The sequence below is a fragment of the Nannospalax galili genome, unplaced genomic scaffold, assembly GCF_000622305.1.
Source record: "Nannospalax galili isolate Female #2095 unplaced genomic scaffold, S.galili_v1.0 scaffold540, whole genome shotgun sequence".
In the NCBI taxonomy this organism is placed as follows: domain Eukaryota; kingdom Metazoa; phylum Chordata; class Mammalia; order Rodentia; family Spalacidae; genus Nannospalax; species Nannospalax galili.
In genome coordinates this window covers 888,637-913,284 of record NW_008348613.1, presented here as the reverse complement: position 1 = coordinate 913,284, position 24,648 = coordinate 888,637, and the positions used below count along the sequence as shown (strand labels likewise).

Genomic DNA, 24,648 nt, shown 5'->3' with positions numbered 1-24,648 from the left:
AATTGAATGTCCTGTACTTGGGAAGTCAATGGGACTTTTTCCCAGAGGAGAGAAGCTACTTAGAAACACGGAGAAATAGTGGATGCCTAGGGGAAGTAGTAATGCATATGCCAATGTCGGGAAAGAGACAAAGAAAGCTTCAGTCTGCCTGAATGGAAGTGACCCAAAGTCCTGTGACACTCTGTTAGCAGAGATCTTTGGAGCCTACATGGGGGCTAACCTTGGATCACATGATCTCAAAGTATTTCATCACACAAAGCATTTAGACCCCCTGCGTGTACCATGTCTTTCTTAAAGCAGTGTCCTAAGGATGCTGTGGAGGAAGGATCTGTTTACATTTCCGATTTGTGGCTTAAGAACAGTCACAGCAGCACGGAAAGGCTTAAAAGCAAGTGCACACACCTTTAGTCCCAGTACTCAGGCAGCAGAGGCAGGCGAAATCTCTGTAAGTTTGAGATAGTGAGTTCCAGACCGGCTGGAACTGGAGACCCTGTCCTGAAAACAAAAAAGCAAGTGTAAAGTGAGTTCTGTGACAGAGCCTGCTGCCGCATAGTCTCAACCCCACCCCAGCTCTGCGCACACTGTTGGCTTCTTGTGTTTAAAACGTTTCTCCAGAGGTTTCTATCTGTGTGTTCTGAGGCCCAGGAGCCCAAGATGCAACCAGTACTGCAGGTCTAGGAAAGTTTTTGTTTGCTTGTTTGGGGGGATGATTTTCATATGAAACTCCTTTAAACATGAGCACATTTCTGCACACATGCATATTAATGCAGTTTGACCTTTGACATAACTTTCATGACAAGTTTTAAATTCCTACTTTGTTTTTGAGGTACTAGAGATAGAACTTGGAGCCTTATGTATGCTAAGCAAATATTGTCACTGGGTTACATCTACAGCCCTCTGAATCTGCTTTTTAAATATTCCTGATTTTAGTGCTGATTGTGAATAAATGTATATTCCCGTTAGTCTAGTTACAATCCTTGAATACAGCTGAATAGCTAGACTCTCCCTGCCGTCTTCCATAAAGTGCAGCACAGAGTATCTATAGCATCCAGCATTTAGTTGAAAAATGTTGGATAAGTAAGTTGAGGAACTCAGTCAGCCAGGCCAACGGAGGAGGTAAGTGGACTTTTGAATGAGATGTGATCATTAAAGCTTTTGGGTAATAATATGAAAACGTCGATGCTAGCAGTATTTGACTTGAAAAGATATTTAACTTGTGTTAGAGAAACAACTTTGTGTATTTGTGTACTCCTGTGCAATAATATGTCTTGAAAGTGGTAAGCTGTGCTCCAAAATGCTGGGAAATTCCCAAGAGGCCACACAAGGCGTGGCAGGGTGACCTTCAGACTGGCACCAGCTCTTGCAGAGGCAGCACTGTCCAGCTGGCCGTATGTGCTCTCTGTCTAGAATGAATTCTGGCTATTGCTTGCAGACATTACTGCTGCAAGAAATGATTGTTTTGCTCCTCCATACTCATTGTAACAGAGAAGTGTAAGAGAAGAAAGGCCATGTTCAGATTCCAGCAGGCTCCTTACTAACGATGAGAGCCCAAGTTGCTTTGCTTTTTCCTCTTGTGCAGGATCATGTCTACTGGGCCACAGTCCTCGCCAGTACTTCTGAGCCTCAGTTTACTCTGCTGTGAGATGACAACTTCGTCAATTCACAGAACTGACGATCTCCTCTGTCTCTGCTAAGCTGTACCAAGCCCTCAGATGTGTCTGACAGATTTTCTGGAAAGTAGTTACATCAGTTTTTGACTTGGCATAGGACATCTATTATTATTGTTGATGAACTAGTCCATGGAGGAGGACAAGTCAAAGTAGACATTATAAAAATTCCTTGAATTGAGCTGATTAGAATTCAGCAGTGGATGATACAAGAGGGAGCATCTTGGTGATGCCAGATTGGAGGAAGGGAAGGACCAGTTCCTGCTAGAGCTGAGCATCCAGGAAGAGCTGGGAACCTTGTGGCTGGAATAGATAGACAAAGGAGAAAAGCTAGAAGCAACTCACAACATCAAAAGGACTGATATAACAATCTATGTCACGTTTAATTTAGGTCTCCATTACCTAGATTAAAAACAACAGAGAAACTTATGTGGAATTCACTTGCAAAGGACCCAGTCCAACAAAGCCTACCTCACATTTGCATTCTAGCTTCCTGATCCTGGATTTAATAGCAGTTTCCTCATCATTCCACTAGAAATACTCCTCACTGTAGAGTTTGTAAGAAGCTTAAATCAGATAAACTATGGAAAGCATTTGGTATAGTGCCAAACAGAGTATATGTTAAATATGCTCGCTTTTATTCTGGGTGTTGTTATTATCAAAGGTTTAAGTACTATTGTGCTTTTCTGTGATTTTTTTTTTTTTTCCTGCAACCTCTATGTCCCACTCCTTTGTCATCCCTTCAGGCAGCTCTCTTTACTCTCTTCTTTGGTCTGACTTTCCCTTCATTGATTTTCCAAACATTGTTTTTGTTGTTTTTTTTTTTTTATTTAATAACAACATGATTAGAAGAAGCAGCTCATTACAGCTTTAACATATTCAGTAACAATTTCCAGAGCAAGTGGCTGTAAATTTTTAGGTTCACAGTTGAATTAATACAGTTATACAATATTGAACTCAGTATAAACCCTGTAAGACATTTTTTTTTTAATAATAGCTAAGCCTTGCTTATAAAATACAGGAGAAAGAAGTTTGTGTGAAAGTATATGTGTTACTCCGAATTTTTTCTCTGCTGTCCTTTTCTTACTGCACTTTGGATATTTCGTCAGCCATATTTCCACACATAGTCACAGTGTTCCTTCTCCGTGGTGCCCATGCAGCCCGTGTCCATGGGCAGAAGTGTGCCATGGTGTTCTTCTACTCTGTTAGATCCGTAGCTCTGTGTCTCGCTCCTTTTTTACTCCTGCGTTTTCTGATTATAACATGTCTTTTAGCTTAAGAAAATGTCACAAGAACATTCGAGCATGATACTGCATTTTTATCTCCTTTTGTGACATAACTGTAACTTGAGTGAATCGTTCTCAACAGAGAGAAGGCTTCTGACATTTCTAAATAAACAAGAATAGCAGCCTTTGCTGTGCCCTGCATGCCATGCATAAAGGACCAGTTCAGGTGGGAAAGGCCAAGTTTTCAACTGACACTAAAATGAAAAATTTAAGTCTCTGTCAACATCAGATACCAGCCTTTATCTTGACAAGGGGCTTTAAAGATTTTGGAGCAATAGCTTTGATTAAAGATTAGATGGCATGTTCAAGGTGGCATTCTAAGTGCTAGGGCTTGTGCTGTAACTTTGTATGCTTGATCTGTGTTATTCAGAGAAACAATAACACAGAAGTGGTTTGAGCCTAATTATTGAGAGTGATTACAGACAAATATTTGACTGATGGATGTTCAGACAACTTGTATTCTGAATGTACTGAAAAGTCAGAGAACTCTGTCTTACTACCAATCCACCTCAAAGGAAGCTGAATTCTTCACTTTAGGATATTTTTAAAAGATGTAAATCTGCTGGTTGGAAAGATGGCTAAGGGGTTAAAATACTTGCCACACAAACATGAGGACCTCAATTTGATCCCCCAGAACCCACATAAAAAGTGAGGTGTGGTGGTATGCCTCTGTAATCTCAGAGCTAGAGAAATGGAGACAGGAGGACACCTGAGGCTTACTGGCCAGCCAGTCTATCTGAATTGGTGAGCTCCAGGTTCTGTGAGAGTCTATCTCAAAAAATAATGTGGTGAGTGATTGAGGTAGACACCTCATGTCAACCTATGGCCTCCTCATGCTTACTCATACATGCGCACATGCAGCAACACATATACACGCACAATGTAAATGCCATCTCATCAACACTCACCTCTTATATAAAATCTTTAGTGGCTTATAGATGCCCTCAGAAGAAGTTCAGCTTCTGTCACAGAACTAGCAAATTTTGGAGCTGCCCTTGCTGCCTCACTGCCCCTCTGTTCCCCCAGTGTCAGTTTCTAGGTGTGCTGATCAATCTTTGCTGTCTTAAGTGAACATGCCAGCTCCCTCCTCCCTCCTGCCTCAGGCCCTTCCAGAATATTTTTTTTTTTCTCTTTGAATGTACTTTCTCTCATTCCTTATATGATTGATTCCTCTTGGCCGGTCTCCTGTTCTTTCCTCTATGGCACTCACTGCAGTTTATCATTGTGTATTTGTTCATGTGTTTCTATCTCACTCACAATTGGTGCCTAGCAAATAGTGAGTAGCCAATAACCAGGTGTTACATTCCTAAATTCTCATACAACAATAGAGAAGAGTAAACAATTGGAATATTATATTGTCTTTGCACCTTTTTGGTGTCTAACGTAAATAATCTACTCATGAAATTTCCTCAAAGAAAGCATTTTAGTTTGTTTTCACTTTCTTCTTTTTTCCTTTTGTTTGTTTTGAGAAAGGCCCTGCTCACGTAGCGCAAGCTGACCTCCAGTTTGCCATCCTCTTGCCTTAGCTTTTCAGGTTCTGGGATTACAGGCATGAGTCAAGCTTCCATTCTTCATTTTCTTCATTTGAATAGCAACAACATAGGCATTTTATGATTTATGAGCTAGATGTAACAACAAGCAAAGATTATATAGGCATAGCTGCCTTGACAGAACTCATAATATAATCCTCGATAAGCATTTATCTAACTCTCTGGAGGTCACCATGCTCCCAGGGATTGATTGATGCTTTGTGGGGAGGTGGATATAGTAAGAATTTCATGCAGGAGATGCTACTGGAGCTCTGGGTTGGGAAGAAAGTTGAATTTTGCAGTATGGACAAGGTTGGAAGGCTATTCTTGACATAAAAACTAAAATGAGCCAAGCTAGAAGGGCATCAGAGGGTATGTTTGGAAAATTGTGAGAAGTTCTGTGTGGCTGGGAGTGGGTGTGACCATTAGTGTAGAGAGTGGCAGGAAGTGACCCTGGAACAATAGACAGACTTTGGTCCTGGGCCCTTAGGGTGGTTTTGTAAGGCACTTGGGTATGGTTTTGTAAGGTAGAGAAGGCTGTAAGGCTGTTAGTGAGCCTTACAAAGCACAGAGAGTTCTACAGGAAGACTTTTCTGAGAGCCTTTGGAATGGAGTGGTTAAGAGAGGGAGAAGTGACAGAATGTCTTGAAGAAAAGAGGTACTCTATATGAATTAGGTTGATGAGGAAAGAAATAATGAGAGGATCACCTGAAAAGAAACCTTCTTTTAAAAAATTAAGCTTACTAGAGAAAATTTTGGAAATGTAGAAAATTCTGAAAAAGAAAATAAAAGACCACGAACGGAAAATATTCTTAGGATCATTGTGCATTAATTGCTTTTTGTTGCAGTGATAAAGTGCCATAGCCAAAAGCAACTTAGGGAAGAAAGAGTGTATTTTGGCTTACGGTTCCAGAGGGAGAGTCCATAATGGTGGGAGAGGCGTGGCAGCAGCCCTTCCCTCAAGTTAGAAACCCCTGTGATGTGATCTCACAGTTCCTAATTTTTCTTGGGAAGGAAACTTTGCCATATGAGTACTTGTTTATGACTGTGGGCCTTCCCTGGGAGACTGTGAGCCCTGTGAGGGTAGGTTTTGTATCTGTTGTTCACTGCTGTTCCCTCCATCACATAGCAGCACATAGTAGGGTGTTCAGTTAGCCAACAACTTGACACTTCTGATCACCACTTCTCACATATCAGTCTAAGCGGACACTGGAAGAAATACTTGTTGGCTCACTGGATTAGCTATGAGGCTTGGAGATAAGGACTCTAGGATTTCCTGGGGGGCATAGATTCCTCCAGCTCAAATGCTCTCTCTCTTTCTTTTGTGTGATTCCTGGAGCCTTCTCATAACCCATCTTATTTTATGGATCTCAAACTAGAGCACATCCCTACAGAGGTCCAAAAAACAGGACCTCCAAGCCAATCAGTGTTCATAATGAAGTTCTATAAGCAATCTCCTTTACAGGGCTCAAATGTGCTGTTATTTAGGTTTCCTCCATCTGGTTTGCACTGAATGTTGTTTGAAGACAAATTAGGTGGAGATCATAAAAAGAGTAATTTTATAAGATATTGGTGTATTAAAGTTCAATTTTAATGTATTTTGCCCAATACATTTGAGTTCAAAGTAGATTTGAAAGTTGTTAGTAAAAAACACTAAAGTTACTTTACTTTCAAAATGAAAAATTATTGATGTTCATATTTTAATTCAAATTTAAGTTCTAAACCAAATGTTGTCTAAATTAGTTCTGGACCTGTTGTTTCTTTATTCCATTCATCAAGGGAGATAAGGAGCGCACCCTCATTTTACCTATTTCATCAAGGTGACTTTGAATACCACCCTCAACATCCATAGAGCAAACATTTGAATTAATTTGACATAAGCAAATAGATTTTAAGGATCCTGACTATTCCTCCAACCGTTAACACAAAGTGTCAGGAAAAGAAGCATATTATGATTTTTTTTTCTACTTTTAGACATTTGAGAAGTTTTTTTTTTTTTTCCTTCCTCCCTTAACAACAATAACAACAACAACAACAACAGAATTCAAGTCACAATATTAAATAAGGTATTTAAGCAAGTCAACCCAGGTTGCAGAGTATTGGCTTGGGAGTGACTTCAGTCTTTATCTTTGCCTTCCTGTTTATTTATAGGCTGGGAAAGGAAGACAGCCTTCCTGCCTTTTCAGTTTCCTAATGGTTATCTCATTTTGTACTATTCAGTGCAGGAAGAAGGCATTCCTCCTCTACTCAGTTCATGCTGTCAAATGCAAGCAGTTAAGTGATTCACACCATGTCACTATGTTTAAAAATTAATACAACTTTCTGAATAATTCTTAGCCCAAGATTTATTAGTGCTGATATTGTAGAATAATTGTGTATAAGCGAGGTGTTGTTAGACGATATAAACATAATTGTTGTAAACCATAGTAAAAGTAGCTCATTCCTGATAGTGTTTTACTGGTCTTGTTATTAAATTTTGTTGCTTTTTGCCATGAAATTAAAGTTAATAGAGCTATGGTCTCATTAATCTGCTTATGAAAATATTTTTGAGTATTTACATTTATTCATCCAACAGACACTTTCTCAGCATGTTGAGTGCTAAGGATTCTGTATTGAATAAAACCCAGCTCATAATCTCCTAAGGGAGATGGTTTTAGCTTCCCAACGCCTATCATGGGTATCATCTAATATACTGTGAGAGACACTGTAGCATCTCTTGACCCCAGTGCTCTGAGGATCATGCTCCAGCACCTCTTGAACTTTGAACTGTCAAGTACTGTTTCCACAGTCCAGTTAGGAGTGTAGGAAGAACAGATGGAAACATTCATTAATCCATTGATTCTAAGCGTGAACTGACTTTCGTGGCAAGAATGTCCTATGCTACATGCTAGTAATATAAAAAAAAATTAAAGCCCAGTTGCAAAGCCAGCCATAGTGATCTTGGTCTCTTAATCCCAGCACTCAAAAGGTGGAGGCAGGAGGATTATGAATCCAAAGTCAGCCTGGGCTATGTCGTCTGACCCTATCTCAAGGACAGAAAAAGAAAAAGAAAAAGAAAAAGAAAAAGAAAAAGAAGATAGTCACATTCCTGCCTGCCAGGAGCTTACATTTAATCTGTGAACACAAATAAGTAGAAGAATTTTACCATCCAGTATAGCAAGGGTTTTTATCCTCATGTAGCTACCCTTTCATAATGTAGTGATGTAGTGCTTCCTCACCCCCTCTTTATAATGCCAGCCTAATGATATTTGTAAGCGTAGCCTTTCCTGGAGAACCCTTGTGGAGCAATATTACTACTTTTCCTCCTGCAGCTACCTTTCCCAGCTTCCTTTGCAGTCAGCTTGGAGCCTTATGATTGAGTTGTGGGCAGAAGTGACATACGTTTTGGTCTGGACAGGGAATCCTTTATATAATCCTTTATGATCATTAATTTTTCAAAGGTGACCTTGGAGGCCAGGTGACAGGTATAGAAGGTGACAGCCCTCTCAGAAATAGACTGGGTTCTTTGAAAGGAACAGGCTGTGTGCAGCTCACCTACCACCTATAAATAATCCCTGACCCCAACAGTATTGGTGTGTAATGTGAATGAAAAGTAAAGGTTCGTGGTGGCCCTAAGGTTTGAAAGTTATTTTTATAGCAGTTTGTCTAGACTGAGAACCTCTCCTCTGCACTCTTAGGCTACCTGCCGGCCCAAAAGAAGCATTGGTTGCTTTAAGAAAAGGAGGGAAGGTATTCTAGGCTGAGAGAATCATAGGCGAGGGAGAAAGCTTGGAAATTTCCAGCCACAGTAAGCAGTTGGGTCTAGTAGCCAGGGTGCAGTGGGAGTAAAGGGCAGGATTTATGGAGGAGACTGGAGAGGAAAGTCAAGGCGAAAACATGGAAAGTTTTGTGACACAAGGCACAGGGTAAGAGCAGTGTGGACCTGGGAGACGAGGAGGAGAAGGGTGGTGGTCAGAAGCTAACTCTGCTCTGGTAATTGGTTTCATAATAGAAACAGTTTTGTATGATAGAGATAGTTTTTAATAATGGACATGGCCAGTGGATTTTTATAGTCACAGTCTTCAAAAGTATGTAATTGTGACCCCTTCTATCCATGCTAATGTGGATATGGACATTGGCAGAGCATGAGAAAAGTGCTTAGCAGAAGACCCAAAATCGGAAAAATGCTGATCATTGCCTTTAACCATTCATTGGAAGGGACAGCAGAAGTTCTACTTGAGTGTCCCCAGAGGTGGAGTTAAGACAAATGGGCAGAAGAGTAGGCTGACAGATTTAGGCTCAGCCTGAGGAGGAACTCTGCTAATAATTGCCTACTTGGTCTATCTTGGAGAAGGCAGCGACAAGTCCTGTGACCAGGAAGAGTTCAGGTGACTTGGTTTCACGGTCACAGAGGTTCTTCCGTGATTGGACAAGACAGGGAATTGGGGTAATGCGGAGCCTCTGCTTGTAAGTCTCACATTCTGTGCTTGTCCAAAACTTAAAACCGTTTGAAGGTTGATGCTGACTTTGGATTTTAGTGTGAGGAAAATCTATCATTTAAAGATGAAAAACATCTGAGAAAAGAAAATTATGTTTTCCCAAATGTCTTTCCCCAGGGTTAGCTGTTTGGTACTCAATGCCTTCTACCTGGGACTGATGAATATGCATTTAGTCTGATTAACCTGGCTGAGTGGCCTTGCAGTGACATCACTGACAGGTATCTCAGGAAGTGTCAAATCTCAAGAACCAGGCAGCGGGTGGGTGAAAAGGCAGATAGTATCTTCCTCTGAGATACAAGGAAAGAATCTTTCCCCTAACTCCCTTATTTATCAAAGCCAGAAATCTCAGTTGCTGCTCCAAAACTGTCAGAATTTCTCATCCGCCGCCTACAAACTGATGGATGGGGACTGGTCTTGCTCACTAAATGTGCATTGTAGCAAGACACAACTTTATTTAAAATACCATTAAGATGCAAACACATTATAGCTCCTCTGAAGGCCTTTTCTTACAACATGAATTATTCAAATAGCTTCTTAATAACCGCATTGATTTCCACAGTTAAAAGCAGATCCGATTATGGAATCTGCTCAATACCACTTAAATGTTTACAGATGTTAGAGTTGACAAAGACCTTTTAGACACTGATAATTCGTTTCACAAGAACAGAATGCCAGGTATTTGGCATCACCAGTATACTTTGTGATTATTTTTAATAAATGGGACCACTCTAACAGCCAGTATTTAAATCTTCATTCTTATTCCATTTTAGTCCCAGAGCCATTGCTTGAAAATCTAGTTATGCTAAAAATATGACCAGAAACTTTTACATATATATTGATCAGAAGCTTTTACGTTTCTTTTGCAAAGATCAATGCAGTAAACACATCTTAACCCACATACATTGGTATGTATATTGAGAATATCTCTGAATATTTATAATGATAAAATCCAATAAGGTTTCAGTTTCTCAGTTGCTTTACGTACTGCATGAGGGAGTGTATGGGGCAAGTTTGCTAGTATAAGGAGAACTTGGGGTGGAACAAAGATTCATTCTTGCTTTTTTTCCCGATTCTGAAGGTTCCTGGGGAGAGTGATCTCCACGTTGTGTTTGACTCAAGCTGCCCTAACACAATGTCATAGATTGGGTGGCTTAAGAAACAGAAGTTTATTTCTTCTGAGTTTCAGGGCTGAAAGTTCATGATCAGGGTTATAAGTAGGGTTCGGTGAGGCCTGTATTCCTGGCTTGCAGCTGGTGCCTGCTTGCCCTGTGTCTGTAGGGGGAGAGAGAAGGAGACAAGGAGTTCTTCCTCTCCCATCCTCCTCTTAAAAGACCACAGATTCTGCAAGAGTAAGATACTACTCCTATAACCTCATTTGGCTTTCGCTAGTCTTTATAACCTTATTTCCAAATACAGCCACATTGGAGATGAGGGCTTAAGAATATGAATTTTGGGAGTCACAGTACAGTCCCCAGCTTGAAGGCAGGGCTCTGGAGTCAGACTGTCTGAGTTGGAATGCAACCTGGGTCAAGTTATTTACTCTCTCTGTTTCTCAGTTTTCTATATACTGGGAATAAAGATAGTATTTGTTTGTAACATTTTCATGTTAAATAGATGAGTTAAGACGTGAACTAGCATTTATAATGGTATATGGCATTTATTAAGTGCTCAATAAATGTTAGGTATCATTAAATATGTGATTTTTGTGATTATGATTTCCAGATACTTCATGTTTCCTATCAAATGAGTATTTGCATCAGTGATTCAAAGTATGTCTTGAAATTTCCCCTTGAATCATGGCAGATGGTTAAGTTTAAAGGAAGAGAATATATTTTATTTTATAACATTTTAATAAAGAATTTGTTCCCAGCAGTGCTGATCTGGTCATCCCTCTCTGACACTGGAGAATCGTTGTTCTCCAGAAATTCTCAAGACCTCCTCTGTCCTGAGGACCACACTGCACATTCTGCAAAAATAATCAGGACACACTTTCTGAGTGCTAAAAAATATACTGAATTCTCTACTTTTCCTATCTTTCCACTTATCTCTTATACACACATATACACACCACACACAAATTTCATACTTATACAAGTAAACATAGAACAATGGGAGTGAACCTTATTACTCTAGAAATCCAAGTATTTCATACAGAATAAGAAATTCATCAATCTTTGGACTACTATAGGAAAGATGGCATTATGGATATTTTCCTTTTAGTGTCTTGGAAAGCTCAGTAGGGAACACTTGACAGCTTATCAGAAGCCCTGCATATAAGGGACAGTGGCCTAGTTTGTTGGCCAATTTTCAGTTTGTTTTGTTGAATTAGATACAGAATAGAATTGGAAATGAATTGAAATGGTGGAGGAAGCATACGAAACTGATTCTCAAATAGTAAATTATTTTTCCTGTTTTGCACCACACACTGTCAGCTAGCCTTAAATTCTTCTGGAATCCTCTAAGACTGGAGGAGTAGCTGTGTTCTTTTTTCAGCTTAAATCAAATTCACTTCTATTTTGCTGGCAAGAATTTTTTTTAGAGAAAATGAAGAAAGGACTGCCCACGTGTTCTATCAGCACCTACCCTAAGCAGGCAGCTGTCCTCTCCTGCCTTCTGAATCCACACTGCCTGAGCTGAGCCCCAGGTTGCCTCTCTATACCACTTTGGGTACATGAACCAATCATGGATATTTTATACTTATAAACATTTCATTCTAAGTAGTTGTACTTGTGAGTCAAATTATGAAACTTTTACTAAAATTAGCAAACTGAAAATCTTTTTATATCTGAGTTCTTCTTTAAAAAAAAATCAAAGTGAAGTATTTATGTACATTCAAGTCTCTAGCTCTGTAGAAGGCACCGTTAAGGCCTCTTCTTATAATGCATCTCAGCATCAGGATGGCTGGCCTATGAGAATATTGAATGCAATAGAATTTAAAATCACATGGTATGAGCATGAGCAACTTGCATGCAAACTGTGAAGTGTACCTTCTTGAGGCTGCTGTTCCCTCAATGTGGACAAATACATTAAGAAACAGTCTTGCTGGGTAATGTGGCATTGGAATCTCAGCACCTGGGAGACTGAGTTAGGAGGAATACAAGTTGAAGACCAGCCTGGGCTGCCTAGTAAGACCCTGTCTCAAAAGGAAATAAAAGCAACCAAATAAAAGACTTGAACAAGCCTTGCACAAAAGAAGATATATGAATGGCCAGAGAGCTAAGAAAACCAAATATTTAATGTCAGTAGACACTTGAAGTTCTCAATCACTCAGTCATTATGGAAGTGTGAAATGTTCTAATCATTGTAGAAGTGTTCAGTAGTTTTTTTACAAACTACTGAAATTATAGCATACATTCAAAAAATAGATGTACAGTTCACTGAAATGTTTATTACACCTATTTTCAAAGCCCCAACTAGAAATGATCTGATGTGAACGTTCTTTAACTGGAGAATGGGTTAGTACTCAACAATAAAAAGGAACAATGTACTTACTGGAGCAATAATAATTTTGATGAATCTCAAAGACATCCTGAGTGAAATAAGTTATTCACATACATACACAGAAAACCCCAATTGTATAATGTCATTTAGATGAAATCAGATGCAGGCAAAATAGTGGAGAAGAGAGGGAGTTGGCAAACTGAGAATGAAGGAACACCTTATGGGTAGAAATGCTCTATGCCTCATGGATGGTGTCTACACAACAGTACAAAACTGAATATTTAACATCGATGTTTTATTCTATGTTGATTATGTTTCAGTATTTTTAAAAAATCCTTAAAGAACCCCTCTTCCCCCACTGAAACAATTGCAGACTGGTGAAGAATTCAAGAAGGGAAGCTAGAGAATCTAAGAAAACATTCTACTAAGACTTGGTGGAAGAAGGAGCTGGCTGCCTGTAATACCAGGAGAACAACTCAAAAGGCTCTTAGGGGACCTAGAGTCAACAACCTATGAGGAAATGGACATTACAGCTTCAGTGCCAAGAGCTCTAGGGACACCACTGAGAGGCCATTTTAGAGTGAACAGCTTATGGTGAGTGGGAGAGGGATGGGGACTGGAGCATCTAGCAGTAACGATGGTGACTTTCCTGCTTCACCTGGAGGGAGAAGGTAGTATACAGAGCCTTCCTGGGATGCTTCTGGTGTTCATCTGCCTGGGGGTTGACTTCTTGAAGATCAGTTAACATATATAATTGACAGTGGAGCTGAGGTGGAAGCCTCCAGAAGTTGGGCATCAGATTACTTTAGATATCAGGATTGCTCCTTAGACCATTTTCTTTTCTTAATATTTTATTTTTATTATTTTAATTTTATATGTATTACTGTTTTGCCTGTGTGCATGTAAGTGCACCTGTGTCATGCTGTGCCTGCAGAGGTCAGAAGAGGGTGTTGGATTTCCCTGGAACTGGAGTTACAGACAGTTGTTAGTTGCCATGTGGGTGTTGGGAATTGAACCTGGGTCTTCTGCAAGAGCAGCCAGTGCTTTTAACTGCTGAGATGTCTCTCCATTCCTTTGAGCCACTTTCTTGAGGCTGGGGATGTTGTATCTTGCCTCTTTCAGAAGGTGGAATGGCTAGATGAAGGCTTCTGGACAGAGGAGAATCCTTTATTTTCATAGTTCCCAGAAAGTACTGGTCCTCCAAAGAGTGCTATAACCAATGGATTTATATAGCTCTGTTCCCCTATGGAGTCTCTTACTCCACGAGCTCAAAGAGTATTCTTGATTTCTAAAGGTTTTCAATGTTGCTGGAAAGCTAAAGGAACTAGAGAAGTCAGAGAGAGTATCAGCACCAAAGTGTATTCCTCCCCCTGTGGTAGGAACAACAATTAGGGCATTTCTTATCCAGATTCTCTCAAAACTCAGTAAATGTACCTCAACTCAAAACTGATGGTGGAAAGAATAATGTGATTGTCTTATATTTTTGAAGTCAGGTTCTTGGAAACTACCTCCGGGAATTTTTCCTGAATGGCCTAAATCCCTTAATTAAGCAGGTATCTAACATGACTATGATGTATGGTGTGGGTCCTGTAATAGTCACCGCCCCTCCTGACTGTTCTGCATTGACAACAGTTTGTGTTGGATGTGCTGTGGACCAATCCTCTCTGCCTGTAGCCCTCACAGTCTGAACATTTCCTGTGTTACACATCTTTTTTTAAAATTATTTTTATTTTATGTGTATGAGTGTATTGCCTGCATGTATGTGAGTGCACCCATGTCGTGCAATGCCACGGAGGTCAGAAGAGGGCTTCGGATTCCCCTGGAACTGGAGTTAAGGATAGTTTGCAGTCCTCATGTGGGTCCTGGGAATTGAGCCCAGGTCCTCTCTGCAAGAACAGTCAGTGCTCTCAATTGTTGAGCCATCTCTCCAGCCCCATGTTATGCATCTTATAGATGCAAAAACGGTATGAGATGGTATCCGTCAACCATTGAAAAGCTGACCAAGAAGCAAGCGTCATCTTCATGCACTATGTTTATATTGCTTTAGACATTTCAGGATTCATTTGTTGGCTACAAAATTGCTCATATTTCAATCTCTGTTACCCCAGCACTTACTGATGGAAAGATGAAGATTGTGTGTAGTGAATATGGGATTAGAGTGTTGGCATTTCTGACAGAACTGGTAATTTTTCAAATAGAGTGAGGCATCAGGCTGACTTTGCTTTATGGATTGGTTTTCACTTTCTTGTGGATTAGATACCAGTCTTGCTAATTGTTCTAAACTGGAAGAGACTACAGGACAATGCGAACAGCCTATGAGGAGCCTTTAGAGTGGCTCAGGTGGGGCTACAAACTATGTAAAAGAGGAAGAAAATGGTGGGGGTAGAGGGACCAGGTGTGTTACGTCAGACCATGCTGCTCTGTAGGAATACCTTGTTCTTTCAGCATCATCCTTCAAGGATCAATCTAAATAGACTGGGAATCTGATGCGAGTTTTACCTTAAAGTGCATCTCCATTAAAAAAATTTAACATTTTAAACTCCTCTAGCTAATCCATCTCCCCTTTAGGAAATAATAGCCACACTTATTTTTATCTATGTGTGATAGTTTTCTAGCACTTCTCCGTAACAAACAATATCAATGTATAAATGTAACAGTGATCTATGTCTGCTTACAGGTATTTATAACCCTCCCATCATTGAATTAATATCCATGGCACAAAAAAGAAAGGCAGCATGCAGGTTGGGGACAGGTGAGTTCTAGGTTGTATTTCGGGGATGGACAGCCTGGATGCCTGATTTCAGCTTTGTGGATTTGTCTGTCATTTTCTTATCCCCTTCAAATCCCAGCCTGAGCTCAGGATTTGTTTGTGGAACACATTCTTTCTAAGTGATATGAAATGTGTGTTGGTTTCCCAGGAACCCATCACTCCATTAGCTCCTGTTTTATTTATCTTCAGTTGTTGGTGGCAGTAACAAAAAATGGAGCCAATGTAGCAGGACACTTGGAGGGTGAGCGTTCCATGGCAGTGACACACTCAGCAATGACTCTCTTCAGCTTCATTTAAACTTGAGTCAAAGTGGACAACTAAAACTTCCTTTGTGACTTCAAACAACTGTACTTTAATATTTCTCATGGCCCCATGGTCAGAAATTTGGACAGGGTTTGGATGTTCCTTGTGCTGTCAGCTGGGGTGTCTGTGGCAGCGGAGTGGGTCTGTGGGCAGCATTCAGCCAGTTCACTCAGCTGCATTCAGCTGAAAGTTCAAAGCTGAGTATGATGGTACATTCCTGTAGTTATAGCTACCTGGGAGGCTGAGGCAGGAGAATTGCTCAGTCCAGGAGTTACTGCCAGCCTGGGCAACATAGTAAGTATCTGTTACAAATAAGCGAGCTAGCAAGCTAGCAAACACACAGTTGATAGCTAGAATGGGCTGGGAAGTTGTAAAAGCTCCACTTAAATTAACTGGTAAATCTTGCTTTTATTCCACAAGGGTAGTCTACCTTGTCTCCAGGGCAAGGTAGTGATCTCTTGGTAGTTTTGCTTCTTACCTAGTGTCTGGCTTCTCAGAGGAAAGATTAAAGCTGCCAGGCACACATGACTTATTCCACATTCTGGTAGTCAAAGCATGTCTCTATGCCGGCCAGTTTCAAGCTCAGATATTCTAATTGTGCAATGATGGGCAATGGCCCAAAGGGAAGGAATTGAAGGTAGCTGCTTAGAGATTACCTGTTAAAGTTATTTCCATGTGTTACCTAATTTGGAAGAGATCCTTTTAGAAAAACTGCCAATTTTAACTTGCTGCAGTCAGGTGGACTGCTGCTGTGAGAACTGTAGAACACTTCTAGGTGGGTGGATGACATAGGGGACTACAGGCATCCAATGATGATCAAAACTCCTTCCCCCAAACAGTTCATAATTATTCATTCTTATTCAATAATAGCTTGGCTCTGTGATGGATATTGATTTATGTATTATAACAGAGTCTTTGGAATACTTTGATGAATGAACTATTAATTGTGAACAAATTTAGAGAAAGAAAACTAATTTAGTTTAGACCTGGAACTAATTCTGGGTTTTGCAGCATTGTATTTCATTGACTTCTTCTCGCTTTTCTTCATGCTTCCTGGGGGAATGGTAGAGGTTCATTTTCTCATAGCCAGAGATGGTCTTAAAAATAAGTGTCTTTTGGCAAAAAAAAAAAGAAGCTGGAATCCTAATATGAAAAATCTCCTCAAATACAAAGACCACGTTAAGGCTTTGTGAGTAGAAACATCTGCTGTTCCTATTTTATTCCAATTATCAGACAGCAAAATATGTTTCATGACTGATATATAGTAAGTTCTCTGAAGAAAGAGACATAGAATAGAATCAGCATATTGATAGTCTGGGCACCTTTGGCATGTTGTTTAGCTTCAAGCCTTTCTTTTAATCTTTGAAATAAGGAGAATAGAGAATAGTACTTTGCTTCTTACCTCAGACAGTATGGGTAAAACTTAAAATGAATGAATGAATGAAGATATTTAGGATTGCACATAAGGTGTGATAACCAGGTAATCAAAGTATTGATATATAAAAAAGAAAGAAATCAATTATTTAGGTAGATGATAGATGATAGAAAGTAGGTAAGCAATGGGATGAAGAGGGCTCAAACTCATTCCTGTTTTTAAATTGTATTGCTGAGAATATTGGTAATTGAATGGACCAAATCTATCTACTATAGTAAGACTTTTGAATACTTTAAAATTGATATGTAATATCCCACAGCAATGGTTGTAGAGGATTTTATTTGGTTCTTAAATGGACTAGAATCATTTGTCAATTAAACTTCTCATAAACTGCTAGCTACATGTTTCTTATTGAGTGTTTCATTTTTTTAAAGAACTTCATGACAAGCTTCTTTCCTATAGCCAGGTGGGCAACTGCTCCTATCAAAGTCATTTGTTAATTTGTGCCCTTTTCTTAGTTTAAACAAAACTTCCCATCCAAGATCTATTCAGATCTTGACATCTGCCAATTAAAATATTGACTTTAAATAAAGGGATCATAAAAATGTGAGATTAAAATGATTTGGGGCTGAGTTCTTATCACATGACCCAAAGTCAAGGAAGACTGCACAATGCTGTGCTTAAGAAGCAGAATTCAGTCGCACAGACTTGTTCCTAGATATTCCAAACTATGTTTAAATTATAGTGGCTCGTGTTGAGAGATTGATATTTTTAAAATACTTGGGAATGAAAATTCACTTTGTGATGAATAGTTGCTGAAAGCCTTTAAGATAGCACTGTGAGGCTCTAGTACAAAAACAAAGCCTCCAAAGCCAAGCCACATTTCTTGGGATCAGAATCAGAAAATTTTGTGTAAGTGGCGCGGTTCACCAGACATGTCTTCCCTAATGGAAGCCTGTTTTCCACTTTAACATTGACATGATTTGTGCAAAGCCAGGAAACCAAATTCTACCTTAATGCCAATTAATGTTTGTTACTTGGGCCAAAGTTTAGTGATTTTTATTGTGAAACTAAAAATGAAGTTTTGTTGCTAAAATCTCATATCCTGTGAGCACACTTATTTTAAGTGTATTTTCCTATCTTTGCAAACTGCTCACACAGGTGATCTGGCGAGCCACTAGAAATCCAGGAGTTTGTAGCTCTCCAACTTGGACTCTGCAGAATGAGAACCGTGTGGAGACTTGACTGCTGGGGTGATTTCCCAGGTCGTTTCTGCTTTGTTCTAGGTAACTGGACAGGCTAACTTCCAAGCCATTAGGTGAAATGCTTGTCTCCAGTGTTTCCTAACCACTGAGTCAGGACATACCAACATACACAAAGATTTCTTGGTGTGGTAGGCAGCCTCTCTTCTCTCAAGGCTCCAGCTCTTTCTCTGGCACATTGACCCAGGCTATCTGCTGCCTTTCTTCCCAAACATTTTACATATTTGAACCTAAGCAAGGGCATTTCTTAAGAGGGTTAGCTTGCAGTTTCTGATCTGAGTTTAATAACTGTCCAAGCAGTTACTGCTGCAAGGGTTTAAGTAGAATCTTTACACAATTGATTTAACAGTTTATCATTAAAATGCCATTCTTTGAGGAATGCCTACTGTTGCTCTGGTAAACCACTGCTTCTTTTGTTTCCTGTAGTCTGGGTCATGTTTGGGACACCAGGTGAAAAACAAGAATGAAGATCAGAAAAGTGGGTGGTGGGGTGACAAGCACTTGTGAATGTCTGTCTTCTCTGTTCTTGCAGGCCATTTCAGACTCTCTTCCACAAAGCTTTCTGTAGCCATCATACACAGTCAGTCTCTTTCTCCTGTTATCTCCCTGGATGTCATTTAGACTTTCACCATATCACTGATCAGTCTGCCCTTTTGTGTTTGTGTTTGTGTTTGCCCTTTTCTTTTCTTTTTTTTTTTTTTTTTTGCCTCTATCTTCAAAAGTATCTGTATAATATATAAACTTACACAGAGATACATATTTTAAATTCTCTAAACAAAATATTCAGAGTAGCACTGAGTAACACCTACTCTGTTTTGTACAAGCATGGCAGTATGAGTGAAAAAGTAGAAAAATGCTTTATCCTAACAGTTCTCTGTGCCTCCCCCCAACTGCCCCAGGCATTCCTGACTCCCTTCTCCTGCAGGTGTGCACTCCTTGTTATGATTGACATTGCATTGTAATTGTCATAGAGGAAATAGCATGTCTTTAAAATCTCTCTACCAGAAGATGCTGAGATGTTTCCTCAGTAAAGAAGCTGACTAGTGGATTGATGAATAATCAGTCTGAATCTAAGATTTTCAGCCCTGAGATTTTGTTCTGTCTTAGAGGTAAACCACTTAGTTTATTTTAAAAATCTGATTCTAGTAAACATCTTCCTCAATTTATTATTATTAGGCTGTTGTCTAGATGAACAAGACTGCTTTTGAGTACTGAGACTGTTCTTCTAGCCATGCAGTTTCTCCCCCAAGAACACAGCTAGCAATGGGAAAAAGCTGTGTCTTTCTGGCGCTTCCTGCCCATATCAATTGTATGCAATCTCCTAGGTAACCCAGAAGAAGGAGGAAGGAGAACTAAACAGCAAGGGAGAGGTGCTAGGTACCCAATTATTATTTTGCTGAACTGGAGCTCAAAGGAAAGGAGAGTTTTAAGACTTGTGACTACAATGAAAATAGCAAGAAAAGCATTTTAAAGGGTTGTTTCAAATTCAAATATCTAGTTTATAATACTGCTTGAAAATGCCAGTGTCTGATTCATAGAACTTTTAGACTGACATTTCTTAAGTGTTGAGACAAAACTAGAGGTGTACATAGATTAAAAGGCACAGGTCTTAAAAAGCTGTTTTTATTTTGAATCCATAGGACAAGTAAAAATCAACACAGCTGTTTAGATTAAACAGTTTTAGCTGAAAACAAGACCAAAAGAGTAGTTTTTAGTCAACACATGATTATTTGACAGTCATTATTATACTAATGGAAAAATAGTATTCACTTATGAGAAAAAGAGCTACTTTAGGGGCTGGAGAGATGGCTCAGCAGTTAAGAGCACTGGCTGTTCTTACAGAGGACCTGACTTTGATTCCCAGCCACCCACATGGCATCTAACAACTGTCAGTTCCAGGGGGATCCAACACCTCTTCTGACCTCCGAGGCATTGCAGGACATGGGTGCACTTACATACATGCAGGCAATACACTCATACACATAAAATAAATGAAATATTTAAAAAATAAGCTATTTTTAAACAAAAAAAAATTGTGTTTTTTTTTTTTTTTTTTTAAGCATTCTGAGATCTTGTACAGGGAATTTAACTGTGGCCTGGTTTTCCACTGTATGGCATGACTGTGAGACATAATAGATGTGAAAAGCTTTTAAAAATATGAAACATGGGCCAGTTAGATGGTTTGGTAGTTAATTAGGTGCTTGCTACCAAGCCTGACAATCTGAGATCCATCCTAGGAATGACATGCTGTAAGGAGAGAACTGACTCTTTTACGTTGTCCTCTGACCTCCACAAGTGTGTTCTGGTACATGCACTGCCCCTACACACATACACATATACACATAGAAATAAATAAAATGAAAATTAAAAATATATGAAACATCATTACATATATGAAACATGTTAACCAGTATTATTATTTTGATTTTCTTTAACTGATCATCAAATTACCTCAGACTTGAAACAATGATCTGTTTTGCATAACTCTTTAGGTTGGCTGGAATGAGCTGGTTGGTTCTTCTGTTCCATGTGACTTTGGGTAGGTCACTGATACAGGTGCCCATAGTTGGCAACTCAGCTGGAGGTAGAATGCTCAAGATGGCTTCATTCACATCCTGGAGCTGTCTGTCTGTAGCTGGAGGTCCTCAGTTCTGTATGTGACTTCTCATTTTGCAAGACATCTTTCAAGTGGGCTCTAACTGGGCAGGAGACTTAGTCTAGACCTCCTTACATGGCAGTTGGCTGAAAGTCTTTCCAGGATTAGATCTGCATTCTTCTGAAACAGTCTTGGGGCCATCCCTATCCAAGGAGATGTAAAATATGTTTCAGCCTTGACATAGGTGGGCTGAGTCACACTGGGAAAGCTCCTGCAGAATGGAAGGGATTGCACATTCACCTGTAGAACATTCTACCACAATTATTGTTTTTAAAAAAAGCCTGAGGTCTGGGATGTACTTCAGTTTGTAGAGTGCCTGCCTAGCATGCCTTAGGCCCTGAGTTCAAGCCCCAGAACTGAAAGAACAAAAAGCTGCATGTGATAACATTCATCTGTCACCTCAATTTTCACTTGAGAGATGGAGGCAGGAGAATCAAAAGTTCAGAGTCATCCAGGAGTATATAGCAAAACTTAGGCCAGCCTGGGCCACATCAGACTATCTTTAAAAAAAAATAAAAGAAGAAAAAGAAGAAGAAAGCTTGAGAAATGAATAAGCAATTAAAATCAAACTCAATACTGCTTCCAGAAATTCAAATTTTCAGTTAAATTGCATGTAACAATCACATACTCACAGTAGTTATTTCTAGGTAAATAAGTTATTCTAGTTTACTGCCACCAAAACTTTGTTTTTTAAATTTAGCCCCACTGAGTAATGAAAAAGCACACTACACTCCTATTTAATGTTGTTTCAGATGTTAACTTCACTCTTCATGTGTATTGATACAAAGGCAATTTTGAACTCCCTCTAGTGGCAAAATTTTTCTTGTACTTTTTTAAAGATTGCTTGAATTAATAAGATGGCTGACATAAAACAGTTTCAAAAATGAATGGTTCTTAACATAGTGCCTACCTTCTGTCTGATATAGAAGGTTCTTTATCTCTTATGAGAAATGCTTACCTTCCCAAGAAACATTAATTTTATTATATTTAAAAAACGAAAGGATAATTCTGTTAACTTTAAAAGCAAGGAAATTGCCACCTACTCCTTTTAGTTCATGTTCGTAAATAAAAATTACTGTTTTGGCAATTAAAATATTCTGGTTTCTTATTTTAAAAGTAAACCGAATTTTAAATTTTATCTAAAGAATCACTTTTTGAACAGATGACTGTATTTAAAAGCAACAGTCTTTAGATAGAGAGCAGTAGGTAGTAACTGAACTATGAGGCTTAGAAAAGTACGAATAGCTAGATGAAAAACACAACAGCAAAATACTGGTGCCGAATTCTTAATGCTTTCTTCTTTTAAAACAAAATTTAGATTTGGTTTTTTACAACCAGTAAAGGAGCAATGCTCTATCACCAGCAGCAGTGACAAAAGGAAGCCAGGGCCAAAGGGTGCGAACAGGAAAAACACTCCAGAAACACAAATTAACTTCACCCCACCCCGCTGCCACAGTTTCTTCATGACACTCATCAGCTTACTATATTACCTGCCCGTTTATGGACACATTTATTCTGGTCTTTTAAAAAGGCATTTTCTGGAATGCTGCTAGAAAAGAATTTCTTACAAAATAGTGCATTCCCGACTATTTGTGGAAGCTGATCCATCTTGTCTAGCACCCTCTGGCAGGTTGACACCCACATCTCTCTGTTCTGACTACAAAGGTAGAGAAAGGGCCAGTGATGGTAAGAATCTGCAGTTTTTTGTTTGTTTGCTTTTCTTAATCTCCAAAAGTAGAATTTGGGATTATCCAAATAATTTCCAGAGATTATGATTTGGTTGGGAGTAAATGATGGATAGCAAGGTTTCACTTTACAGTTGGTCTACTCATCAAAAACTTTGTTTCTTTCCAACACTCTTTTTAGTTCAGCCTTTATAACTAAATATGTGTCTCTTGTGGTCTCAATTACATCCGGTGTTGTGAGCTGGCAGCATTTCCTCTGTTGAGACTGCCCGAGTTACTTGCCAAGCTACAACGGAGTTGAACTAGAGAGTGAAATTTAAGAAAAAAATGAGTTTAAGTGTAACTTTGATTTCTGAAACACAAATGAAGGCACTGTGTTTGTTATAAACAAACCAGTGAAATGGTTATTAAAATATATACGTTACAAAAGCATATGGCAAGTTATGTTGCCCATCTCAGAACCACCCCATGTGTTTTCTCTTGAATATTTATAAAAATGTAATTTAACTAACAGAGACGTGAGATTTCCCTTCCCACTCTGGCTGTACAGACCTGAAATAATGAAAGTGAATTTGAATTTCTTAAAATGGTGTTTTCTTCCAGTTCTCATAGAAATGTTTTTTGGAACAGTGGTTTGTGCTAACAGCTGTATTCAATCTTGAGTAAAAGTTACTTCCTGAGAAGAATGAAATACAACTTAACAGTTCTAACTTGCCTGGAACACAGTCCTGTAGGGTGAGTGTACTGTGTGATTATGAAATGACACAGGCACCCTGCTGGGGTGATTTCTTGTAAATACTACTCAATAGAGACTGTTAAGCCCTATCAGTATTTCTAACTGAAGAGTTAGCATTCTAAAACAGTACTCATTCATACATACAACTATCTCATTTTTAAGAATTTTACTCTGATTATTTTTAAAATGCAGTTCCCCTTTGGAATTCATATAGAATCTAAATTACTATCTATATATACATAATCACATATATATGCTTATATTTAAGCTTTTCATAATTAATCAATTTTGTCATTCTTAATTTTCTGGAAAATGTTTTTCATTTAATTTTATTCTCTCATTCATCCCTTCATTGCAGGATGATACAATTGAATTATGCATATTTTTGGCTTTATAAGATTAGTTGCTTTTACATATATACATATATCTTTATATGGTACCTTAGATATTTAATAGGGGTTTTAAAAATCTTTTAGGTAGGCACTGTTGACTTTTATTTTCTTTTTTAAAATATTTTATTTATTATTATTTTATGTGTATGAGTATATTGCCTGCATGTATGTGAGTGCACCCATGCCATGCAATGCCATGGAGGTCAGAAGAGGGCTTCAGATTCCTCTGGAGGAGGTCAGAAGAGGGTTTCAGATTCCCCTGGAACTGGAGTTAAGGACAGTTCGTAGCCGCCATGTGGGTGAAAATGTTGTACTCCTTTACTTTAAAAAGGAATGTTGCATTGCTGTAACCTGATATTGCAAACCTTAAGGTAACAAGGTCTTCATTGGGAACCGTGACAGGATTCACGTCTTCTCTGGATCCTTTTTATCATCTAAACAGTGGATGCATAGCTTTCAGTCGGAGGTTATCGGGTTGAAATAAAGTCTTAGCACATTACACCAGAATTAACAAACAAGCATTAAAAACTCCAGCCACCTCAATTTGCAGGAAGCAAAACCATTTCCGGCCTTTGGTGACAAAGAAGCTAGACTTTTTTCATTCCTTGACCAAACCACTAAGTTGCCTTGAAGACCTTTGTTCATAATTTCCTTTTTGAATTCTTTTCCTCTTGACATGCTCCCTCCAGCAGTGAGATACTAATTAAAGAGAGGCCACTGTGACCCTAGGTTGTTTAGAAGTCACCCGGAATGAGGTGGCGGCACAAATCTGGACAGGAAGCGCTCATTCCTAAAATATAACACAGTTCTTAAAACTATCTTATCACAAATCTGTTGGCTTCTAATAGCAAGAACATGTCTCCATTAACTTAAAACATGTACGTTTCCAACCAAAATAGACCCTAAGACTTAAGGAACACATCATTCATAAACTTTTCACAAGAATTTGCACAATTGACATTAACTTGTATATATCAAATGATAGTTTATTTTTAAAGACATTGAAATATGTAAACATTAAAGACACATTTTAAAGTTAAGGAAGGACAGTTAACTGGTATGTGGGAT

General features: G+C 38.9%; 1 protein-coding gene across 6 annotated transcripts in view; it reads left to right on the top strand.

The window, feature by feature from the left end:
* Rbms1 (RNA binding motif single stranded interacting protein 1) overlaps positions 1-24,648 on the top strand; it is a 224,946-nt gene that overhangs the window by 38,727 nt on the left and 161,571 nt on the right. The window contains exon 2 of one of the 6 annotated variants that reach the window (XM_029569695.1): positions 12,775-12,995. The exons of the other annotated variants lie outside the window; for them this stretch is intronic. Within the exon in view, the coding sequence (XP_029425555.1) occupies positions 12,993-12,995 (3 nt within the window). The 5' untranslated portion in view covers positions 12,775-12,992. The remainder of the gene's footprint in view (positions 1-12,774; positions 12,996-24,648) is intronic. 6 annotated transcript variants of the gene reach the window in all.